General features: G+C 33.3%; 1 protein-coding gene across 3 annotated transcripts; it reads left to right on the forward strand.

The window, feature by feature from the left end:
* Window positions 1-5,664: 5,664 nt before the first annotated feature.
* On the forward strand, window positions 5,665-18,456 carry LOC133802032 (cation-chloride cotransporter 1). Of its 3 annotated transcripts, XM_062240263.1 has the most exons (14): window positions 5,665-6,165; window positions 6,908-7,036; window positions 7,339-7,417; window positions 7,912-8,003; window positions 8,204-8,318; window positions 10,763-10,863; window positions 11,033-11,094; window positions 12,852-13,079; window positions 13,826-13,940; window positions 14,660-14,854; window positions 15,538-15,632; window positions 15,864-15,938; window positions 16,605-16,766; window positions 17,080-18,456. In XM_062240263.1, the coding sequence occupies exons 1-14, from the start codon at window positions 5,990-5,992 to the stop codon at window positions 18,168-18,170; spliced, it is 2,715 nt and encodes a 904-aa protein (XP_062096247.1). In that variant the 5' UTR covers window positions 5,665-5,989; the 3' UTR covers window positions 18,171-18,456. The 3 variants fall into 3 exon arrangements, with proteins under 3 accessions (XP_062096247.1, XP_062096246.1, XP_062096248.1); XM_062240262.1 differs by having other exon boundaries at window positions 5,666-6,165; window positions 15,538-15,938; XM_062240264.1 differs by lacking the exons at window positions 5,665-6,165; window positions 6,908-7,036 and adding an exon at window positions 7,640-7,729 and having other exon boundaries at window positions 7,364-7,417; window positions 15,538-15,938.
* The last annotated feature ends 657 nt before the right edge of the window (window positions 18,457-19,113 follow it).

The raw sequence follows: 19,113 nt of genomic DNA on the forward strand, positions 1-19,113 counted from the left end.
ACATACCGTTATTATCTATTCTAGTCATATCATATAGTTGACCATAGGTCAATTCAATCTCAATTCTGAGTGGTTAGTATTCTAACTGATTGTATTATTTGAGTTCTTTGACTTGTTCGTTACCAGCTTACCCTACGGACTAGCCCATACTTACATCTTGGGAACTCGGTAGTATAATTGAGTGGGAGTGTTAATCATAGATATGAACATCTATAGCTTTTGATGAAGAAGTGAAACGATGGTTTCCTTTTAGTTTGGTTCAAGGTGATAAATGATAGAGATCTCATTTCAGTAATTAAATTAGTTTACTGAAATATCATTTATAAGGAACTAAGTGTTTTAAGGATAAAATACAATGAGGGGTAAAACGGTATTTTAGTCCTATCTCATTGTAGACCGTCTATAGATGATTGAGTGACAATTATGGTTGTAACAATGGATAATTAATAGCGTATCTATATTTGTTATAGAGCGTTCTATGAATTCAAGAGTGCAATTCTGAGTCTATAGTGGAGTCACGAGGAATTATTAAGTTAGTAAATTTATTTGTTAGATTTATGATAACTTATTGGAGCTTGATTTCATAGGCCCATGGTCCCCATTGTACCTTGGATAAAATCATCTAGATAGTCTCAATTAATTGATTTAATCATCAATTAGAATTATCAAAGTTGACCAAGTCAATTTTGGATAGTTACACAGAGTTGTGTAATTTTGAGAAGAAAAGAGAAATTATGGCAGATTTATTAATTAAGATAAATTGGTATCTAAATTAATAAATAAATTTAAATCAAGGTTCAAATTATAAATAATTAATTTGATAAAGGATTTAAATAATTAAATCAATATAAAATAATACAGGCATTGATTTTAAGTCCAACGAGCTTATAATCAAATGGGAAATTTTACGGGCATATAGCCCATGATAATTTCGACCTAGGGCTTCAAAATAGCTATTATTTTATTGATTTTTTTAATTAAATTAAATGACCTAATTGAGTCTATAAAGGGAGTGCTTATAGAGAAGTCAAAACAGAAGTTTGAGAAGTCACAAGTCAAATTTTTCTGATAGTTTTAGATTCTCTCTAAACACAAGTCCTTTTCTAAGCTACTTTGTTATTTTCTCTTCTTCTCTCTATATCTATCTCATGTGTTGAGAATTGCCCACACTAGTCTAGGTGGTTCTAAGGATACATTGGAAGATCGTGAAGAAAATAGAAAATCGGTTCAGTTTCTTGATAATACTCTGCGACAGAAAGGATACAAGAGTTAGAGAAACTGAAGGAAGGACTCTTTAATTCCGCTGCGTATACTGTAAGTATTATATTTTTTGTTTATCTTTGAATTCAATTTTAGAAACATGTTTTAGGCTATCTCATATTAATTTGTTTAATATTAGATATACATGAAAATAAATAAAGATCATGTATAAGCTAATCCAACAGTTTTCTACATTGATGACCTTAAAAATAAATCTCACTGGAAAGTCGTCTAAGTAGTGCATCACAGAAATGTGTGGGACATCCCACTAGTTGAAGAACAAGTGGAGGATGTAGAAGTAGATGTTATGCACGGCACTAGTTTCTTTAATTTCCAATTATTCGTTGATCTTGGTTCGTTGCCATAAATCAACTTTGAACGTACGGGGGCTCCATTACAATTTGATGAGATAGTTAATGTTGAAATTGAGAAGATGGAGGAGGAAGAGGAAGAAGAAGATGATGAGGAGGAGGAAGAGGAGGGGGAGGAAGTGGAAGAGGAAGAGGAAGCTGAATTCATAGAAGAAGATGATGAAGAGGAAGATGAACACATAGAAACTGATGGTGATAGTGAAGATTATTATAGTGATGATTAAGTGGTAATTTTATAATATTTTGAAGTAATTATGTTTTACAATAATTGATTATTATAGTTATTATGTTTAGTATAAATGTAATTTTAATATCGATTAATTTGACAGATATGGCTGACGTTATTGCTCGATCTCACGAGGGTGATGGTGGAGGATGTGATCGTCCACGTGGACCGTCAGATATTCCAGCTGATTGTGAACGAGGTAATACATTACACATTGATACACTCCTTAAATTTTAACAGTTAATACATATTAATTTTAAAATACTAAATTTGCATACGATAGCGCCTCCAAACAAGCGTGGATGCCATAAATGATTGAACACGCAGGAAAAAAAGGGAAGAGTTGGGGCGTCCTCTCCCTCTCAAGTGGGACGTGCGAGGGAGAACATATAAAGAGATCGGAGATTACAACTCAAATTTCTCAAGAGAGCTGTGATTATTTGTTCGACAGTACATAGATCCAGAATGTCCTCAATAGTCAAAAGTACCAAATGCCTCGAAACAAATAATATCTGGAGGTAAGTAATTTCTGTATTTATGTTAATTCTATTTAATTATATATCATATTTACTAATAAATGTTTGTAATTTAGGATGATTTGTTTGATATCGGGCGTACCAGATATGGACAAGGGCATATGCCTGGGATCTTGAGAGGCATTGATACATCATGTGCTAAAAAGTATTATGATTGGAAGTACGATATTAAAGAACATTTAACGATTAATGGACTAGAAAATCATTATGGTGGTTACACAGATACGCAGTGGCAAAAAGCCATTGAATTTTTTCGACGCCTAAAAATTATGGTAATAATTTCTTGCTAAACTTAACTCTCTTAATTAAATATATTACTAACATAAGTTTTTTGCAGAAACGTTCTGGGGTCAATAAGGAAAATAGGAAGAAACTAAAAGAGCTTAGCTACGGAGGTTCTCAGTCAATCCCAGCGCTGCGCTATAAAAAAGTTAGTTAATTAATTCTTTTTAAGTTTGTTTTTCTTATTTACGTTTAATTATTTAAAAAAAAAATATGTACGCGACAACACAATTTAGAGACTGGGCAACTTGAGCCGATCTCGGATAGCTGGATGGATACTCACCATAAATAAGGCACAAGGTGGGTGATGATAACAGCAAAAAAAACTTGGGTACGTTAAGTTTTTTTTTTAAACATTTTTCAAAATTTTTATTGTTTGTTTACAATACATAGTTACATTATATATTGGATTATAGGAGGAATTGCGTGCATATCGCGACCACACAGCAGACATAGACAACTGATACTGAGAGTTCCACACCAGTTTTGAGTGTGCTTGAAGATGACGACTTATCTTTGGTACAAATTGTCTTTGGAAAATGACGTGACCACTAGAAAGGATATGGACGTATCCTTAACATATGGGACTGGACTCCATTTACTATTGATCCTCCACAAACTAGAGATGAAGAGATGATTGAGATGAGAGAGCGTGTTCGACAATTAAAGGAGCACATCCGGACTGATTGTATCACCCCGGGATCTCAATGTGCCCCACCACCACCTGATGATCTCGATGTTGGAGCACCGAGTCAGTAGGACTTATATATGAGTTTTATTACTATTGACTATTACATTTTCATGTTTAGGACAACTCTTTATTTTGATTGAGCAAACGTACTCTTATGTTTTTATTTATATGTTTAATATAAGTATTTTAATTTTAATCAATTGTTTTATATTTAATTCAAATTAAATCAATAAATAAATATATGAATGAATGAATAAACATTGCACGTTAAAAAAAAATATCGGTTCAGTCTATACCGAGGACAGTGTCCTTGGTATAGCCATCCAGATGACAAACTTGGATAGGTTTCACCGATGATATTGTCAACTCTATACCGAGAACAATTATCCTCAGTATAGGATGTACCGAGAACATATTCAATGTCCTCGGTAGAAGTTTTCCTCTACCGACGAGGATGTACCGAGAACATGTTGTCGGTAGAACCTTTGCCGAGAACATTTGGGCTTATATCGATGACTTTTGTTCTCGGTATAACCCTTGTTTTTTGTAGTGTTTAATTCATTTTATTAATATTAATATCAATTTATCAATATTACCACAATTGTTCCAATTGGCTATAATACCCTATTTTTGAGACTTTGCAATAAAAACCTCAAATTTTCTTCTATTTCTTTTCTCACAAAATATCAATAAATAATTTAACATTATTTATTTTCATTGACCTAGTTAATATGACATTTGTATAATTAATAATTAAATAAATTATTCAAGACTACTATGTTCATTTTTATAAGAGATGACATGAGAACCATGGATCCATGAACTCAAGCTCCAATAAGTTACCATGAGTTTATTTATAACAAATAAACTCACTACCTTATTAATTCCTCGTGACTCCACTATAGACTTAGAATTGCACTCTTGAATTCATAGAACACTTTACACCAAATGTAAATACTTTATCCATTGTTATAACCATAACCGTCATTCAATCCTCTATTGATGATCTACCGTTGAGACGAGTGCAAATTACCGTTTTACCCAAAATTGGTATTTTATCCTTATCTCCCACTAAGTTCATTGTAAATGATATTTCCATAAATTTAATTACAGAAATGAGTACTCTATCATTTAACACTTGAATCAAGCTATAAGGAAATCATTGTTTCACTTCTTAAATAGAAGTTATAGATTTCATATCTATGAAATATACTCTAACTCAATTATACTACAAAATCTCCAATATGTAAGTATAAGCTAGTCCGTAGGATAAGCTGGTAATGAACAAATCAAAAACTTGAATAGTACAATTAGCAGAATATTAATCACTCAGAATTAAGATTGAATCGACCTGTGGTCAACGTTGTGATATGATTGGATTAGATAATAACGATACTTACTTATCTTGTCAATAATCAATATTAGTCCAGTCCAATGTAACAAAATACATCCGATCTTATCTACTTGGCCAATGTCCTAGATATGACATCATACTAGATGTGTAAGTAGATCTTATCGTAGATTATTCAATTCTGATTTAATCGTAGAACAAAATGCATTTGAGCATATAATTACAATTATAATCCACTGTGACCGAATCACTATAATTATAACTATACATATATTCGAGATTTTATAAACGTTTGTATTAATAATAATTAATCATGCAATAAACACATGTAAACAACACAATTTGATTCAACAAAATAATTTTTAATACTTTATTGATAATGAATGAATTACATAAAACAATGTAATTTTATAAGGGCATAAAACCTAATACTTCATTCATTTATTTTGAACGGGAAGCCATGCTTTTGTTGTTGTGTCAATACGGTGTGTTTCATCTTTTTAATTTTGACACATCATCAGGAAAAATTATTCTTCTATATACAGAATTAACTCATATTTTTTTAGCAAATTTGACACAAAATTATATATCGTATTAGAGATGGTCTTAGTTTGGTGCATTACATTCTAGAACCTAAAATAAGACAAATGCACGCTCTACTTTATTGAAAACTCAATATCTTTTATGACACATATAGACGATTTTATTAAACAGATTATAAATAATAATACCAAAGTAAGTATAATACGAGTGTCCTACTCATGTATAAAGAAAGTAATCCAAATCTCCTTTGAGGAAAAAATACTAATCCAAATTTGAGTCTATTTATCGGAACTTGGATGTGATTTTCTCATTATAGTGAAATGCCAAAATTACCCTTTAGCCTGTCTCTAGAAGAGTTTTTAAGCGCGTGACATTGAACAACAAACGACATACCAGTTCAGGGGGTTTCTATATGTGACTGTCCCCTTCCACTTCCTTTCCTCCGTTCCTTACATTATTATAATAATTTCCAATGCAAAGACGTCTCTCTCTCTTTTTTTTCTCTCCGAATTTTCTCCGACAATTTATAATTTAATTAAAATATGTTATTCTAATGTAATATTTCTTACAAATTACACTTTTTACATAAAAAGAAAATTTGAATTGCTTTCATTCCTGGTTCGGATCTCCTCAGCTCCAGCATTTTGGTTTCGGGATCTGAAAGTTTTCCCGGAAAATATTTCAATTTTCCAGGAAAACGAAAACTGACTCGATTTCGGATCCGACACAATGGACAATGGGGATATAGAAAGTAACTCCGACGACAATCTCCGCGCGCCGATAGGTCGGAAGTACCGTCCTGTCGTCGACAATGATAGCGCCGTTCTCGAGATGTCTCCAATGGATCCTTCTGGATCTTCTTCTTCTTCTTCCGCCCTGCCTGTTGTTCACCAAGTTCCCCTCAAGTATGTTCGTTATGCGCACTCTTTTTCAATACTTTCTTTCTTGATGTATATTATGGTAAATACGAATGAGACTTTGGATTCAAAAGATGTATTACAGAGATGGATAAGGTGTTGATGTTGTTACTTTCCTTAAGTCTTTCTGTTTGTTTCTCTAGAAATTTGATTGGAAAGAAATGAGATAAATAGTTACTTTTGGTCATGAATGAGGAGGATTGCATTTAAGTTCGTTTAGGTTTATTAATGGCAAGGTTTTTGATTGTTTATTGTGAAGCAAAGAGGAGATAGTCATGAATGTGACACTATGCTTTGCTTGTGATGATGATTTGATTTAACTTAGCTTATTAAACTGTTTAAAGTTTGTTTATCAAATATTCAAGCAGTGCAAAAGTTAGCAGTCTTATGCTTTTGGTATCAGTAAAGCAACAGGATAGTATTCTGTAAATATAAAATGATGCTTTGAGATACTACTACTACTACTACTACTACTACTACGCTAGCTTGAATTTTGTAATTGTATGATAAATGAGTTACAAACTCAAAATGTTACTTTTATAATGTTTACACAAATAAAGTATGGGTTTCATTTTCATTTTGGTTGATGTATTTTGAAATATTTGCGAACATTTACCATTTTTATCTCATTCAAAATTCTGGTCTGGAGAACTGAGCAAAAGTGTGAGAAGTGGAAAAAATAAGTTTGGTTGAATATGTTCCAATATGTTTTGTTAATTCCCTATGGCAGGAATGTAAATGTGAGCTCTCAGCGAAACATGGATACCATTGTAGATGAGGAAGCCATTCGACCTCAAAGAGACTCCAAATTGGAATTGTTTGGTTTTGATTCTCTTGTTAACATTCTTGGTCTTAAGAGGTATGTTGTTCATTTTCATTATTCTTTCCTTTCTTGTTCTATGTGACCAAGCTTCAATTATTGACTATATACGCATACACATGAAAGACATGCATAGAAATTGGTACATACTGTTAGTGTACAACTAATATTGTATTAAAGTTCTCTCGAGAAAAAGAGAATAAAGTGGTGAGAGAGAGTTGGGGGGGTAAATAATCAAGGTTCTCCCCTTGTATTTTGGTTCTGGATATTGCTTTAGTCAAATTCATTTTCTTACATCCAAATTTTGTTATTATGGTAACATGGTTTTTGTGTTATTTCAGTATGACAGAGGAGCAATCTGCAGAGCCTTCCAGTCCTAGAGATGGTGAAAATATTTCTATCACTCAGGGTCGACCAAAGGTATATATCCTGATGGCAATGCTACTATCTCTTGCATAAATTAACCACTTATTGGTCACAACTAAAGAATTCAAAAGACGACGACATGTCTGTCGTATGGTGCCTCCTACTATTTGGTTATTTTTTTAAGGAAAAACAAAAGATTACCTACTACTGTTATGTTTTGTTTGGCTCAATAACATGATAACTATCAGTAGAATTGAGAAGATGCTAATTGGACAGGAAAATTAGAGAAAAGAATAACAGCTGAAAGAATGGAGGGATGTCAGTTTTTCATTTTTTCACACACTGGTACCTAATTTTCTTAGTGAGGTAATATATATTATATGATAATAATGTATATTTACAAACATACATAAATAAATCAAAGTTCTAGCTCCATATGTCATGTATCTAGGTTAGAAATTTTTAAAAACTAGCTAAAGATGACACAGCATCATTTGATAATATTCGTTATGGTTTTCTATGTCATCTGATGTGGATATATCATGCAGACTTCTGAGCTCAAGTTGGGTACGTTGATGGGTGTATTTGTTCCTTGCTTGCAAAACATATTGGGAATTATCTACTATATTCGATTTTCTTGGTAACTTTCTTCTTTCCTGTTGTTTATAAGATTGTTATGCAGCTAAGTTGATTACATTAGCCTGAGCAGGCTGTGTAACAAATTGAATCAGTTTATTATTTTGTTTTTCAATTATTGTTATTACACTATACATGTTCTGTCCTTGTATTATGTTTCCATCATGTAGTTATTGATTTTTCATAGTATATGATGATTGTTAGGATTGTTGGTATGGCTGGCATATGGGAGTCTTTATTGGTAGTAGCATTTTGTGGCTTGTGTACTTTTCTGACTGGAATCTCGCTGAGTGCAATTGCAACTAATGGTGCTATGAAGGTATAAACAACAGTTATACAGTTTGCCTTGTTGAATTTTTATCTACTTTCAACTTCATCTCCTAGTTTATGTGGAAGCCATTATCCTGGCCTTTATTTAATTAGATAGCAGCGTGAGTAGGTGAAGAAAATAATTTTTTGTTATTATTTTGTAGATTATTAGTCCATGATTTTTCAGCATACTTGTGCGTAATATTTATAATTATGCATATTTTCTTGTTTTGATGGAGAACTAAGTGAGAAAAGAGAAGAGAAAGATATATATTACGCAACATATAGAGATAGAGGAATTTAAAGAGACATGATAGAGGTAAAAGATAGATCGAGCGTATAATTTTATATCAAGCCTGAAGAATTATAAAAATAACAAGGCCTAACATAGTTAGGCAAATAATGAAGTTCTTTATTGAGCACGAAACAAATTCTAGTAAGTGCGATTTTTTTCCTTTTTTTTAAAACTGAACCTCAGCTTGTATTAATAAATTGACAATACAAGCAAAAGTGGGAAAGAAAACCACGTGAAGAAAGATACAAATAAAATTAGGTAAACAACATAAAATATTGCCATTTTCTACATAAGTCAGGGAATGGAACATCTTTGAATTCCTTAACATTAAAAAACCAAATAACCACTCAATGTCTGATTCTATCCCACAGCTTTTCTACATCTTCTTCAACATCTTCAAAAATTCTCTTATTCCTTTGTAACCATAATGCTCACCGTGTGGCCACCACCCCCATCCGTATAGGCTATATTGCCTATAATACTATCCGCTACACTTACTTACAATACCAAATTCCTTGAGAACTCTATACCGCAATCTCATAAAAGACAGACAGTGCAAGAGGAGGTGATCGGTATTTCCCCCACTTTTCTTGCAAAAAACACACCAGCCTGGATAAATTATTTGAAAATGTCTCCTTTTCCAAAGAGATTTGTGAATGTTAAGGTGTTCAAGATACAAAAGCCAAGCAAAAACCTTAACCTTTGATGGTAGAGAACTTTTCTAAACTGAGGATATCCAGAAGGGAGTTTGAACATAATCACCTCCCATTAACCTGTTAAAAGCTGATTTACATGAAAATATTTCAGAAGAATAACCTAGCCATATTCTTATATCTTCCAGGAACTGACATAAATTCTCATTTCGAAGTCTGTATTAATTCAACGAGCTCAAATATCTCTCTTTTTTTTGAGCTCAAATACCTCTCTGTCATTTAAATGTCTAACAAAGTGGAAGTTCCAATTGCAAACCAGTACTTCCTCTTTTACAACACACTCAGAAATATAAATTTTGTTCTTATCTGACAATCTTGCTAAAATGATAATTACTCAATTTAATATAGGGTTTATACCTTTTTGGACCCTGTGTTTTTTCCCATTACCTGTTTGGACCCTGTGTTTTGACAAATTACTTTTTGGATCCTATGTTTTGTAAAATGGTTAAAATAGAACCTAAACTCAATTTTTATGAAAAAAAAATTGAATATAACAACACAGTTTTTAAGCAGAATAATTTTATTTTTGTTCTGAATTGTTAGTTTGGTAAATTATTTGTGATTTTAGTTGAGAAAACATTGACCAAAATCGGGTTTAGGGTTCTATTTTAACTATTTTACAAAACATAGGGTCCAAAAAGTAATTTGTCAAAACACAGGGTCCAAACAAGTAATGGGAAAAAACACAGGGTCCAAAAAGGTATAAACCCTTTAATATAACCTAATAATAATTCTAATTAATATCAAAATCCTACTTTTATATATTTTGTTCCACTTTATTTTTTCTTTATGGTTTTTGTTCCACTTATCTTTACAGTTGACTTGATGTTTTCCTTTTTCTTTGGAACGGTACAAATTGCTCTGTTTTCAATATATTTATGCAATGCAAAGAAATCATTTGACTGATAGTCTTACTTTTTTTTTGGAACAAAACTACTTGTATTATTAGACAAAAGTTAAGTACTACAAGAAAAGTTAAAAAAATATCTACCAAAATAACCCTTAAAGATACACACAAAGTTACATAACAAATTCCAGTTTTTAAACCAATCTGAGAAAGGAACCTCTTTAAATTCCTTTACATTACGCACCCATGATGCAACACCCAGTCTCACTTTATCCCATAACCTTTCCAAATCACTCCCATCTTTTTCAAAACATCTTTCATCTCTTTCCAGCCATAAAACCCAGAAAATAGCACAGCTATAATTGCTGTCTGCCAAAGAATTTGTCATCCTTCCTTGCTCTCATCTGAAACATTAATGCTTCCACACATTGTGCTGGAATACACCAGCTTAAACTGAACTCCTTCAGTAGTTTGTACGGAGAAAGATTTTACCTTTTACTTGTTGCTGCATCCTAAGAGAGGTTTTTTTTTTTTCCTTTTTTCTTTTGTAACTGATGGAATCGATAATGATGGTTTGTTGGTAATTACTTTGATTCTAGGGTGGGGGACCGTATTATCTTATTGGTCGAGCCCTTGGTCCAGAAGTTGGAGTTAGCATTGGACTATGTTTCTTCCTTGGAAATGCAGTTGCTGGATCTCTGTGAGTGTATATTTTTATATTTGTACACAAATCCCCTCTATATATATGGCTCTTGCTCATGAGGCTGATAGAGCAGCCATTCTAAGTTTCCTATTTTATAATTTATGTTTGATTTGACATACTATGATTATAGTAGTAAGCTTATGATTTCATTTGCATGTGATTTTAGCTATGTTTTGGGTGCTGTAGAAACTTTTTTGAAAGCTGTACCAGCTGCTGGAATTTTTAGAGGTAAGGGTTAGCATATGTTTTATACAGCAGAAAAGAACTTTATTTCATTACACATTTCTTTTTGATTTATATGATCAATTCTTTGGCATTTGCAATTTCTCTTGTTATCCTAGTTAATATGGCTGTTTCCTTGGTATGAACATTTTGATAAAGGCAACTTTGCTTTTGCACTGGTTTACTTGTTATCAGAATTTATGTAGGTTGAGAGGTTTAGTTAAAATATGTTTAAAGAAATATTTATCACCATGGGTCCACTGTGTACAAAGATTGTGCCACCATCTTACATGGAAGGAAAAAAAATTAAGGGAAAACAAAATACAGTAAATCACAAAACATTACAAGAAAACCTGTCACTCTACATAAATCAGAGAAAGGCATGTCTCTAAACTCTTTCGTATTGAACACCGTAATAGCTACCCACCATGAGTCCACTGTGTACACGAGAGTTTGACAAAATGATAGTAGAAGTAATAATATTGTGATATTTTGTTCGACTTTTTGCAGAAGGCATTTGCCAATTTATTCTAATGTTTTTTTTTTTTGCGCTGAACAAGGGGTTTAAGCAAACACATGTAAAGTATCCTCGAACACGTAGATTTAAATGCACAAAACCACTAACCTACAGTGTCAGATACTGAGAAACATTAGTTAATGGGTTTGATAAAGGTACATTGGGGGAAGGAGTTTGTTATGACCATGAGTCTATCTTGTCATTTTAGGGAAGCATGCAGGATGTTCTCTGACCATTTATATTGTTGAGCTTGTCATAGAAGGGGATCCTTTTTTTTTCCTCGGATGGATCTACCTTAACATTGTATCCCCTAAACGCTGCATTATTGCTTTTTTTTTTTGAAACAAAGCATATCAACTTGTATTATTACTGACAAGAATAATACAAATAGAAGGTGTACAAAGATTGTACAACCATCTTACCAAGAAAACATAAAACAGCGTTAACAAGATACAGGAAACACAAAATTTACAGGAAGACTTGCCAATCTCTACATAAATCAGAGAAAGACACATGTCTAAACTCTTTCGTATTGAACAGCCAAATAGCTACCCAATATCTTACTTTATCCCATAATGCATCTGCACTATTTTCTACCCCTTCAAATAGTCTTTCATTTCATTCCAACCAGATTGCCCACCAGACAGCCACAGTCCCTGTCCTCCATAACAATTTTTTAGCTTCATTTCCTGACACGAGCTGAACAATGAACTTCTCACAACTATTAGGCATGCACCATTGCCTATTGAAGGACTTGAAAAATCTTGACCATATGTCCATAGTAAAACCACAATGGATAAAATATGAGAAGAATCTTCCCCACTATTCTTGCATAAAACACACCTTCCAGGTGAGAGTGAAACATAAGCCCTCCTTTTTTGAAGAGGTTCATGAGCGCTTAAACGACCTAAGCAAAGTAGCCACAAAAGACTCGAACCTTTGAGGGCATGGGACTCTTTCAAATCACTTTAGCCCATAAGAACTGTTAATTAGGGACATCTCCTACCACTATTTTGAAAGCTGACTTACATGAAAACATTCCAGTTGAATCACCCAACCAAATTCTTCTTCAAAGTTGTGAGCTTTAGCATCTTTGGCGTTTAAGATGCTTTATGTGTTAGTTTATGTTCTGTGTTCGTATGCCATTGAAATCTTAACAGTTATGGTACAGTAAAGGTATTTTGTTGTTCAAATTTGCATTCTTTTAAATGCAATTAATTTTGATTTATTTACATCATCAATGCAGAGACTATCACGAGAGTTAATGGCACAGTAATTCCAGAACCAATACAAAGTCCGAGTTCACATGACTTGCAAATTTATGGGATTGTTGTGACTATTGTTCTTTGCTTCATTGTGTTTGGTGGTGTGAAAATGATCAACCGCGTTGCACCTGCTTTTCTCATACCTGTTCTATTTTCACTTTTCTGCATATTCATTGGGATATTTGTGGCGAAGAAGGATCATCCTTCACGTGAGCAGTTTCTTTTATTCCTATTTTGATGTCTTCTTTATTTTATTATTCTGCTTGTTTATGCATGATATTAACCAATATTGACTTGTATGACTTTTTTTTTTATAACAATTGATTTGTAAAGAATTACAGAAGAGAAGATGAGTTATCATCATAAAGATAAACAAGATTATAGCACCAAAATAACAAACAATGAATAGCATATTGATTGGGAACAAAAAATAACTGCATACAATTCTGTCACAAATTCTTAATCCTTGATCTGGCACTTGCTGTTTTATTACTGTTTTTGAGATTGCATCGTGCTATTAAATTGTAAAAACATTCTTATTTGAGGCATTCGTCTACTTCCCAAAAAAAAAGTATTTGTCGACTTTTGCTTTAATATATTTTTTTTCTCTTGCTTTGCATTAATTCTCTTTTTTGTGCTCTTAAATGATTTTCTTAAATATATACTTGTGTGTGTGTGTGTGTGTTTTGCATTAGTCAACTCGATGATACCTACTTACCTCACCAGATGGAAATTGATATACATTTTCCTTTTACGAATATTTTGAAAGGTATTGAATGTGTTTAAATGTGTTGGACCATTCTTGTATGTGCTTTGTGTTCCCTTGTTTCCAAACCCTGGAGACGCATTGGGAAAGTTTATTGATGCAGCAGAGGTTGTCATTTTATTGTTTATTTATCCTCCATTTGGTGGACCATGGAGGAACTAAAGTTTTTTCTTTTAATGTGTGCTGCAGCTGGAATAACGGGCTTGAGTCTGGCATCATTTAAAGAAAACTGGGGTCCAGATTATCAGAATACTAATAATGCTGGTATTCCTGATCCTGATGGAAAAGTGTCGTGGAATTTCAAGTAAGCCTGGGCATTTTTTTCCTTTCCAAATTGATGTAATTTGCTGGTCTATTTATTGTTTATGTGGGATTTTGAACAGAATATACTGCTTATATACACCAGTGATAATCAGTGTTGATATTAGTTATTGAAAGTTGGTGTTCAAAGCTTAAATATTAACTTGCAGTGTGATTCAATTTTCTCTTTTATTTCTTGATATTGAAATTTGAAAACAAAGTTGGTGTTCAAAGCTTAAATTTTTTGTCTTTGTATTTCATTTACTATCAATACAAAGTTGTTTCTTTATTAAAAAAATGGATATTGAAATTTGAAATCTGAATCGAGATAGGGAGAACCTCATTCTAAAATAAATAAATAGTGAAACTTGTATTATTTATATGAAAAAGTTATATCACACAACCATAGGGCAGCCCGATATTTGTTTTATCTCATAAACCTTCAACATTTGCTATCATGTCCTCGAAAATTCTGTTACTTTGTACTCAGAAACAAAATTTTGTTTTCTTCTCTAGTCCTGATGTCCTTTTTCAGTCCAAATAATTTCAAGTGAATGCAAAGTAGACCTTTTGTTGTTGTTATCATTTGAGTTGGTGAACTTCTTTCGAATAGTATCTCTCTAAACATGGACCTTAGTAGCTTGTTTTTTTACTTTCTTAAATTGATCTGGTCAGAATTTACCTTTGCTCACTTTCTAATTATGCTATTTCTTTAATTTTCAGTGCTATGGTTGGTCTCTTTTTCCCTGCTGTAACTGGAATTATGGCAGGTTCTAATCGATCAGCCTCACTGAAAGACACTCAGCGTTCAATTCCTATTGGAACACTTTCTGCAACTCTTACAACTACTGCAATGTATGTTGTTTCTGTCTTACTATTTGGTGCACTTGCCACAAGAGAGAAGCTTTTGACTGACAGGTTGGTAAAGGATCAGTTGTAGCTTTTAATTTTTTTTTTTGATTTATATTCTTTCTTTCCTTTGCCTTAGTAGGCTTTTCAGAAGCTCCTTTCTGTAGTCTCATTTGTTGTCTGTTCAACTTTGATTTGTCTATCTTCTAGTAATCAAGTGGCAGCTCATGATCTTTATCCTTTATGGCTTATATTGCCTACAGTAAGTGGTTAGAAGTGAAGTCTATAAATAAAGTTGTAGAAAGTAGAGAAGGCATCAACTTTTGTGTTACAGTGATCTTAATATTTCTATTTAATACAAGTAAAAACACATTGTTTAGCAGTCCATAGTTTTTTCTTTCTCCTTTCACCTTTTGCTTTTGTTGTATCTTTGTTTCTTTTGAGTATACCTTATCATCTTTCTAGCTGTTTTTAATTATCTATCATTAGTACTTACGTTCCTCAATATATATATATATATATATAAATATATATAATATTTGAGTTGGTAGGCTATAGCCACTGACTTAAAGAATTTGCGTATATGGATAAGCTAATGGGTTTAAAATGGTCTTCTGGTCATTCATTTATGTATGGTTAGTTTATTTGTTGCTGGCACTTGTATGTTATGCACGAAATACTTATTGGTATATGATCAGTTAACAAAAAACATTAGCATGATTTTTATTCAAGAACTGAATTCTTTTATGCAGGCTGCTTACAGCTACAGTTGCCTGGCCTTTCCCAGCCATTATTTACATTGGAATCATTCTTTCGACTTTAGGTGCTGCACTTCAGAGCCTAACAGGTGCCCCCCGCCTGCTTGCAGCAATTGCCAATGATGATATTTTACCCGTGCTTAACTACTTCAAAGTCGTAGAAGGGAATGAGCCTTATATTGCTACTCTCTTTACTGCATTTCTCTGTATTGGGTGTGTCATAATTGGGAATCTGGATCTTATCACGCCCACCATTACTATGTTTTTCCTTCTGTGCTATGCTGGTGTCAACTTATCTTGCTTCCTTTTGGATCTTTTAGATGCTCCTAGCTGGCGCCCTCGGTGGAAGTTTCACCATTGGAGTCTCTCTCTTCTTGGAGCTTTTCTTTGTATTGGTAAGCTTCATCTGTTTCCTTTCATTTGTACATGTTTTTCTTACATTATATCAGATTTTGGTGGAAGAAAGAAAATAATGCAAGAACAGCAGTAATTAACTTGTCATCGTAAGTGAAAATTATAACCATGGTAGTCTTATATCTTTTCAAGAGAAAATTGAAATTTATTTGTTGTGCATTTGGATAGGACTGTTCTATTTCTGATGTGGTCATATTACTTCCTTTCATATTAGTGCTATTGGAAATCTGAAAGTTCATCTGGGCATGTTTAATAGAATGATTACAATTTTGTTTTTTAAGTTTTGACTAAATTAGACAATTTATCTTTGGTTTCTTTCTGAACACAAGAAAGAAAGAATCATGTTTTTTCTTCTGATTTTGATGCACGAGGGTTCTTGTGTTCATCTGTAGGAATATAATAGATTTACGTATCTTTTATAACAATTAAAGAAATGATTGGATCGCTTCTTGTTTTCCAGGAAAATGATGCACAGTGTTTATATGTTTTCATTAGATGCTTTTCATACAGCAGCATCTCTCAGGAATATTATGTTATCATCTCTTTAGTTTGAGTGCATGCTTGTGTGTGCATTTATGGACATTGTCTCTGTAAACTTGACTCCCTTAGTGTATGTTACTTACCTCCTGTTTCTGTTTTCTTTGCAGTTATTATGTTCTTGATCTCTTGGTCATTCACTGTAGTGTCTTTAGCTCTTGCTAGCCTTATATATTATTATGTGAGCATTAAAGGAAAGGCTGGGGACTGGGGTGATGGTTTCAAGAGTGCTTATTTCCAGTTAGCTCTGCGCAGTCTTCGATCACTTGGAGGTAAGATTAATATTCTTCTTCACCAGCGTTTGTTTTTACCTGGTTGAATGCTGTTATGCAATGTCGCGTTTTTAAATTATTTCTTGTGTCGTTAGGTTTACTTTATAATTCCTTGCTCCCCTTACTGTATTATCATAATTTGTAGCATTCATAGTTTAGCTAGTGGTCCATGGTGGATATTTCTATTACCATCAATTTTTATGCCTGTCCTTTCCAGTACGTTTTATGGGTATCAATCTGTTAGATTTGGTTACGTAGTGATTTGAGATTGTCTTTCTGCTCTTGATGGTTAAATTTTGAAACTTGATTTCAGCCAACCAAGTGCACCCAAAGAATTGGTACCCTATCCCTCTGATATTCTGTCGTCCATGGGGAAAGCTGCCAGAAAATGTTCCGTGCCATCCAAAACTTGCCGACTTTGCCAACTGCATGAAGAAAAAGGGTAGGGGAATGTCCATTTTTGTGTCTATATTGGATGGAGACTACCATGAATGTGCTGAAGATGCCAAGGAGGCCACTAAGCAGCTTGCTACCTATATTGAATACAAGCGTTGTGAAGGTGTAGCTGAGATAGTTGTAGCCCCTAACATGTCGGAAGGCTTTCGTGGCATCATCCAGACTATGGGCCTTGGAAATCTCAAGCCAAATATTGTGGTTATGCGGTACCCAGAAATATGGCGTCGTGAGAACTTAACTGAAATTCCTGCTACTTTCGTTGGAATCATTAGTGATTGCATTGTGGCAAACAAGGCAGTTGTTATTGTCAAGGGTCTTGATGAATGGCCAAATGAGTATCAGAGGCAGTATGGAACAATCGATTTATATTGGATAGTGAGAGATGGCGGTCTCATGCTTCTCCTTTCTCAACTACTACTTACGAAGGAGAGCTTTGAAAGCTGTAAGATTCAAGTCTTCTGCATTGCCGAGGAAGATAATGACGCAGAGGCTCTCAAGGCTGATGTGAAGAAGTTTTTGTATGATCTTAGAATGCAAGCTGAAGTGATTGTTATTAACATGAAATCATGGGATGGACAAACAGATGGCAGTGCTCAACCAGACGAATCTTTAGGAGCATATACCGGTGCTCAGCAGAGAATTGCTAATTACATGGCCGATATGAAATCGAAGGCAGAGAGAGAAGGGACCCAACTTATGGCTGATGGGAAGCCTGTGGTAGTGGATGAGCATCAGGTGGAGAAGTTCCTTTACACGACACTTAAGCTGAATTCGACAATACTCAGATACTCGAGAATGGCTGCTGTTGTGCTGGTGAGTTTACCGCCGCCTCCGGTCAACCACCCGGCGTACTTCTACATGGAGTACATGGATTTGTTGGTGGAAAATGTGCAGAGGCTTCTGATTGTAAGAGGATACAGGAGAGATGTTGTAACTCTATTCACATGATTCGCAATTTGGAAGGTAAGAAGTAAAATTTGCATTTTGTTTATAATATGATTTTTTCTTACCCTTTTAAAAGTATATCTTTTTTTTAGTTAAATGTTAAATTCATTCTTTTTCTTTTTTACAAACTTGCTGAAGCAGAATTTTGCATGTATCGGTAGTTTTTTTTTTGGTAGAATTTGAATATTTTTCCCTCTTTGGGGCTTTGTATTTTTGAATGATAAATTTTCTCGTACGCGTTAGAATCAATTCAAATTTAACCCTATCATTTTATGGGATTCGCATTTAATCTTCTTAAGTTGTTTATAGAGTAACTAGCAAAATGGTTAAGGGAATTGGCTTTTGAAAAGGAGGCTTATTAAATTTTTTTTCTTAGGCGCATTTCATATTCGTATTCTTCTATCAAATATATGCAAATAAATGTACTTTAATATCTAATAAACTATGATTTTAATTTGACGATTGAAAAAGATATTGCCAACCGGAACTATTTTTCTTGGCAACTTGGACAACTTATAAAGATGATTGTCCCGGAAATCACGAGGAAATTTCTTTCATCCCATTGTTTTTGTTTTTTCTTTTGAAAAGAAGAAATTTCATCTAAGGCAACAGCCAAATAGCAAATAATAGACAAAGGGAAATTTGAGATTTTATGGCCTAAATTTAAAGCATTCTCAATCTTATTAGATTTTCTAACTCTTTTCTCACCTCATGAAATTCTATTATCTCTCTCTTTCTCTTAATCTCAGACACTTTCATAGCACAATCACACCACGAACACCATGAAAGCTTTCTTGCCATCTTTTTGCTCTTACTAAGTAAAAAAATTTAGTTAAAACGCTAATATATGCATTTCGAAGTATGTGTTTGATTTTGTTGTTTTTTTTGCAATTTTTTACAACTTTTTAGATCTGAAACGTAAAACTTTACAAAAAAACTTTATATA

Source organism: Humulus lupulus, chromosome 9 (assembly GCF_963169125.1).
Source record: "Humulus lupulus chromosome 9, drHumLupu1.1, whole genome shotgun sequence".
NCBI classification, from domain to species: domain Eukaryota; kingdom Viridiplantae; phylum Streptophyta; class Magnoliopsida; order Rosales; family Cannabaceae; genus Humulus; species Humulus lupulus.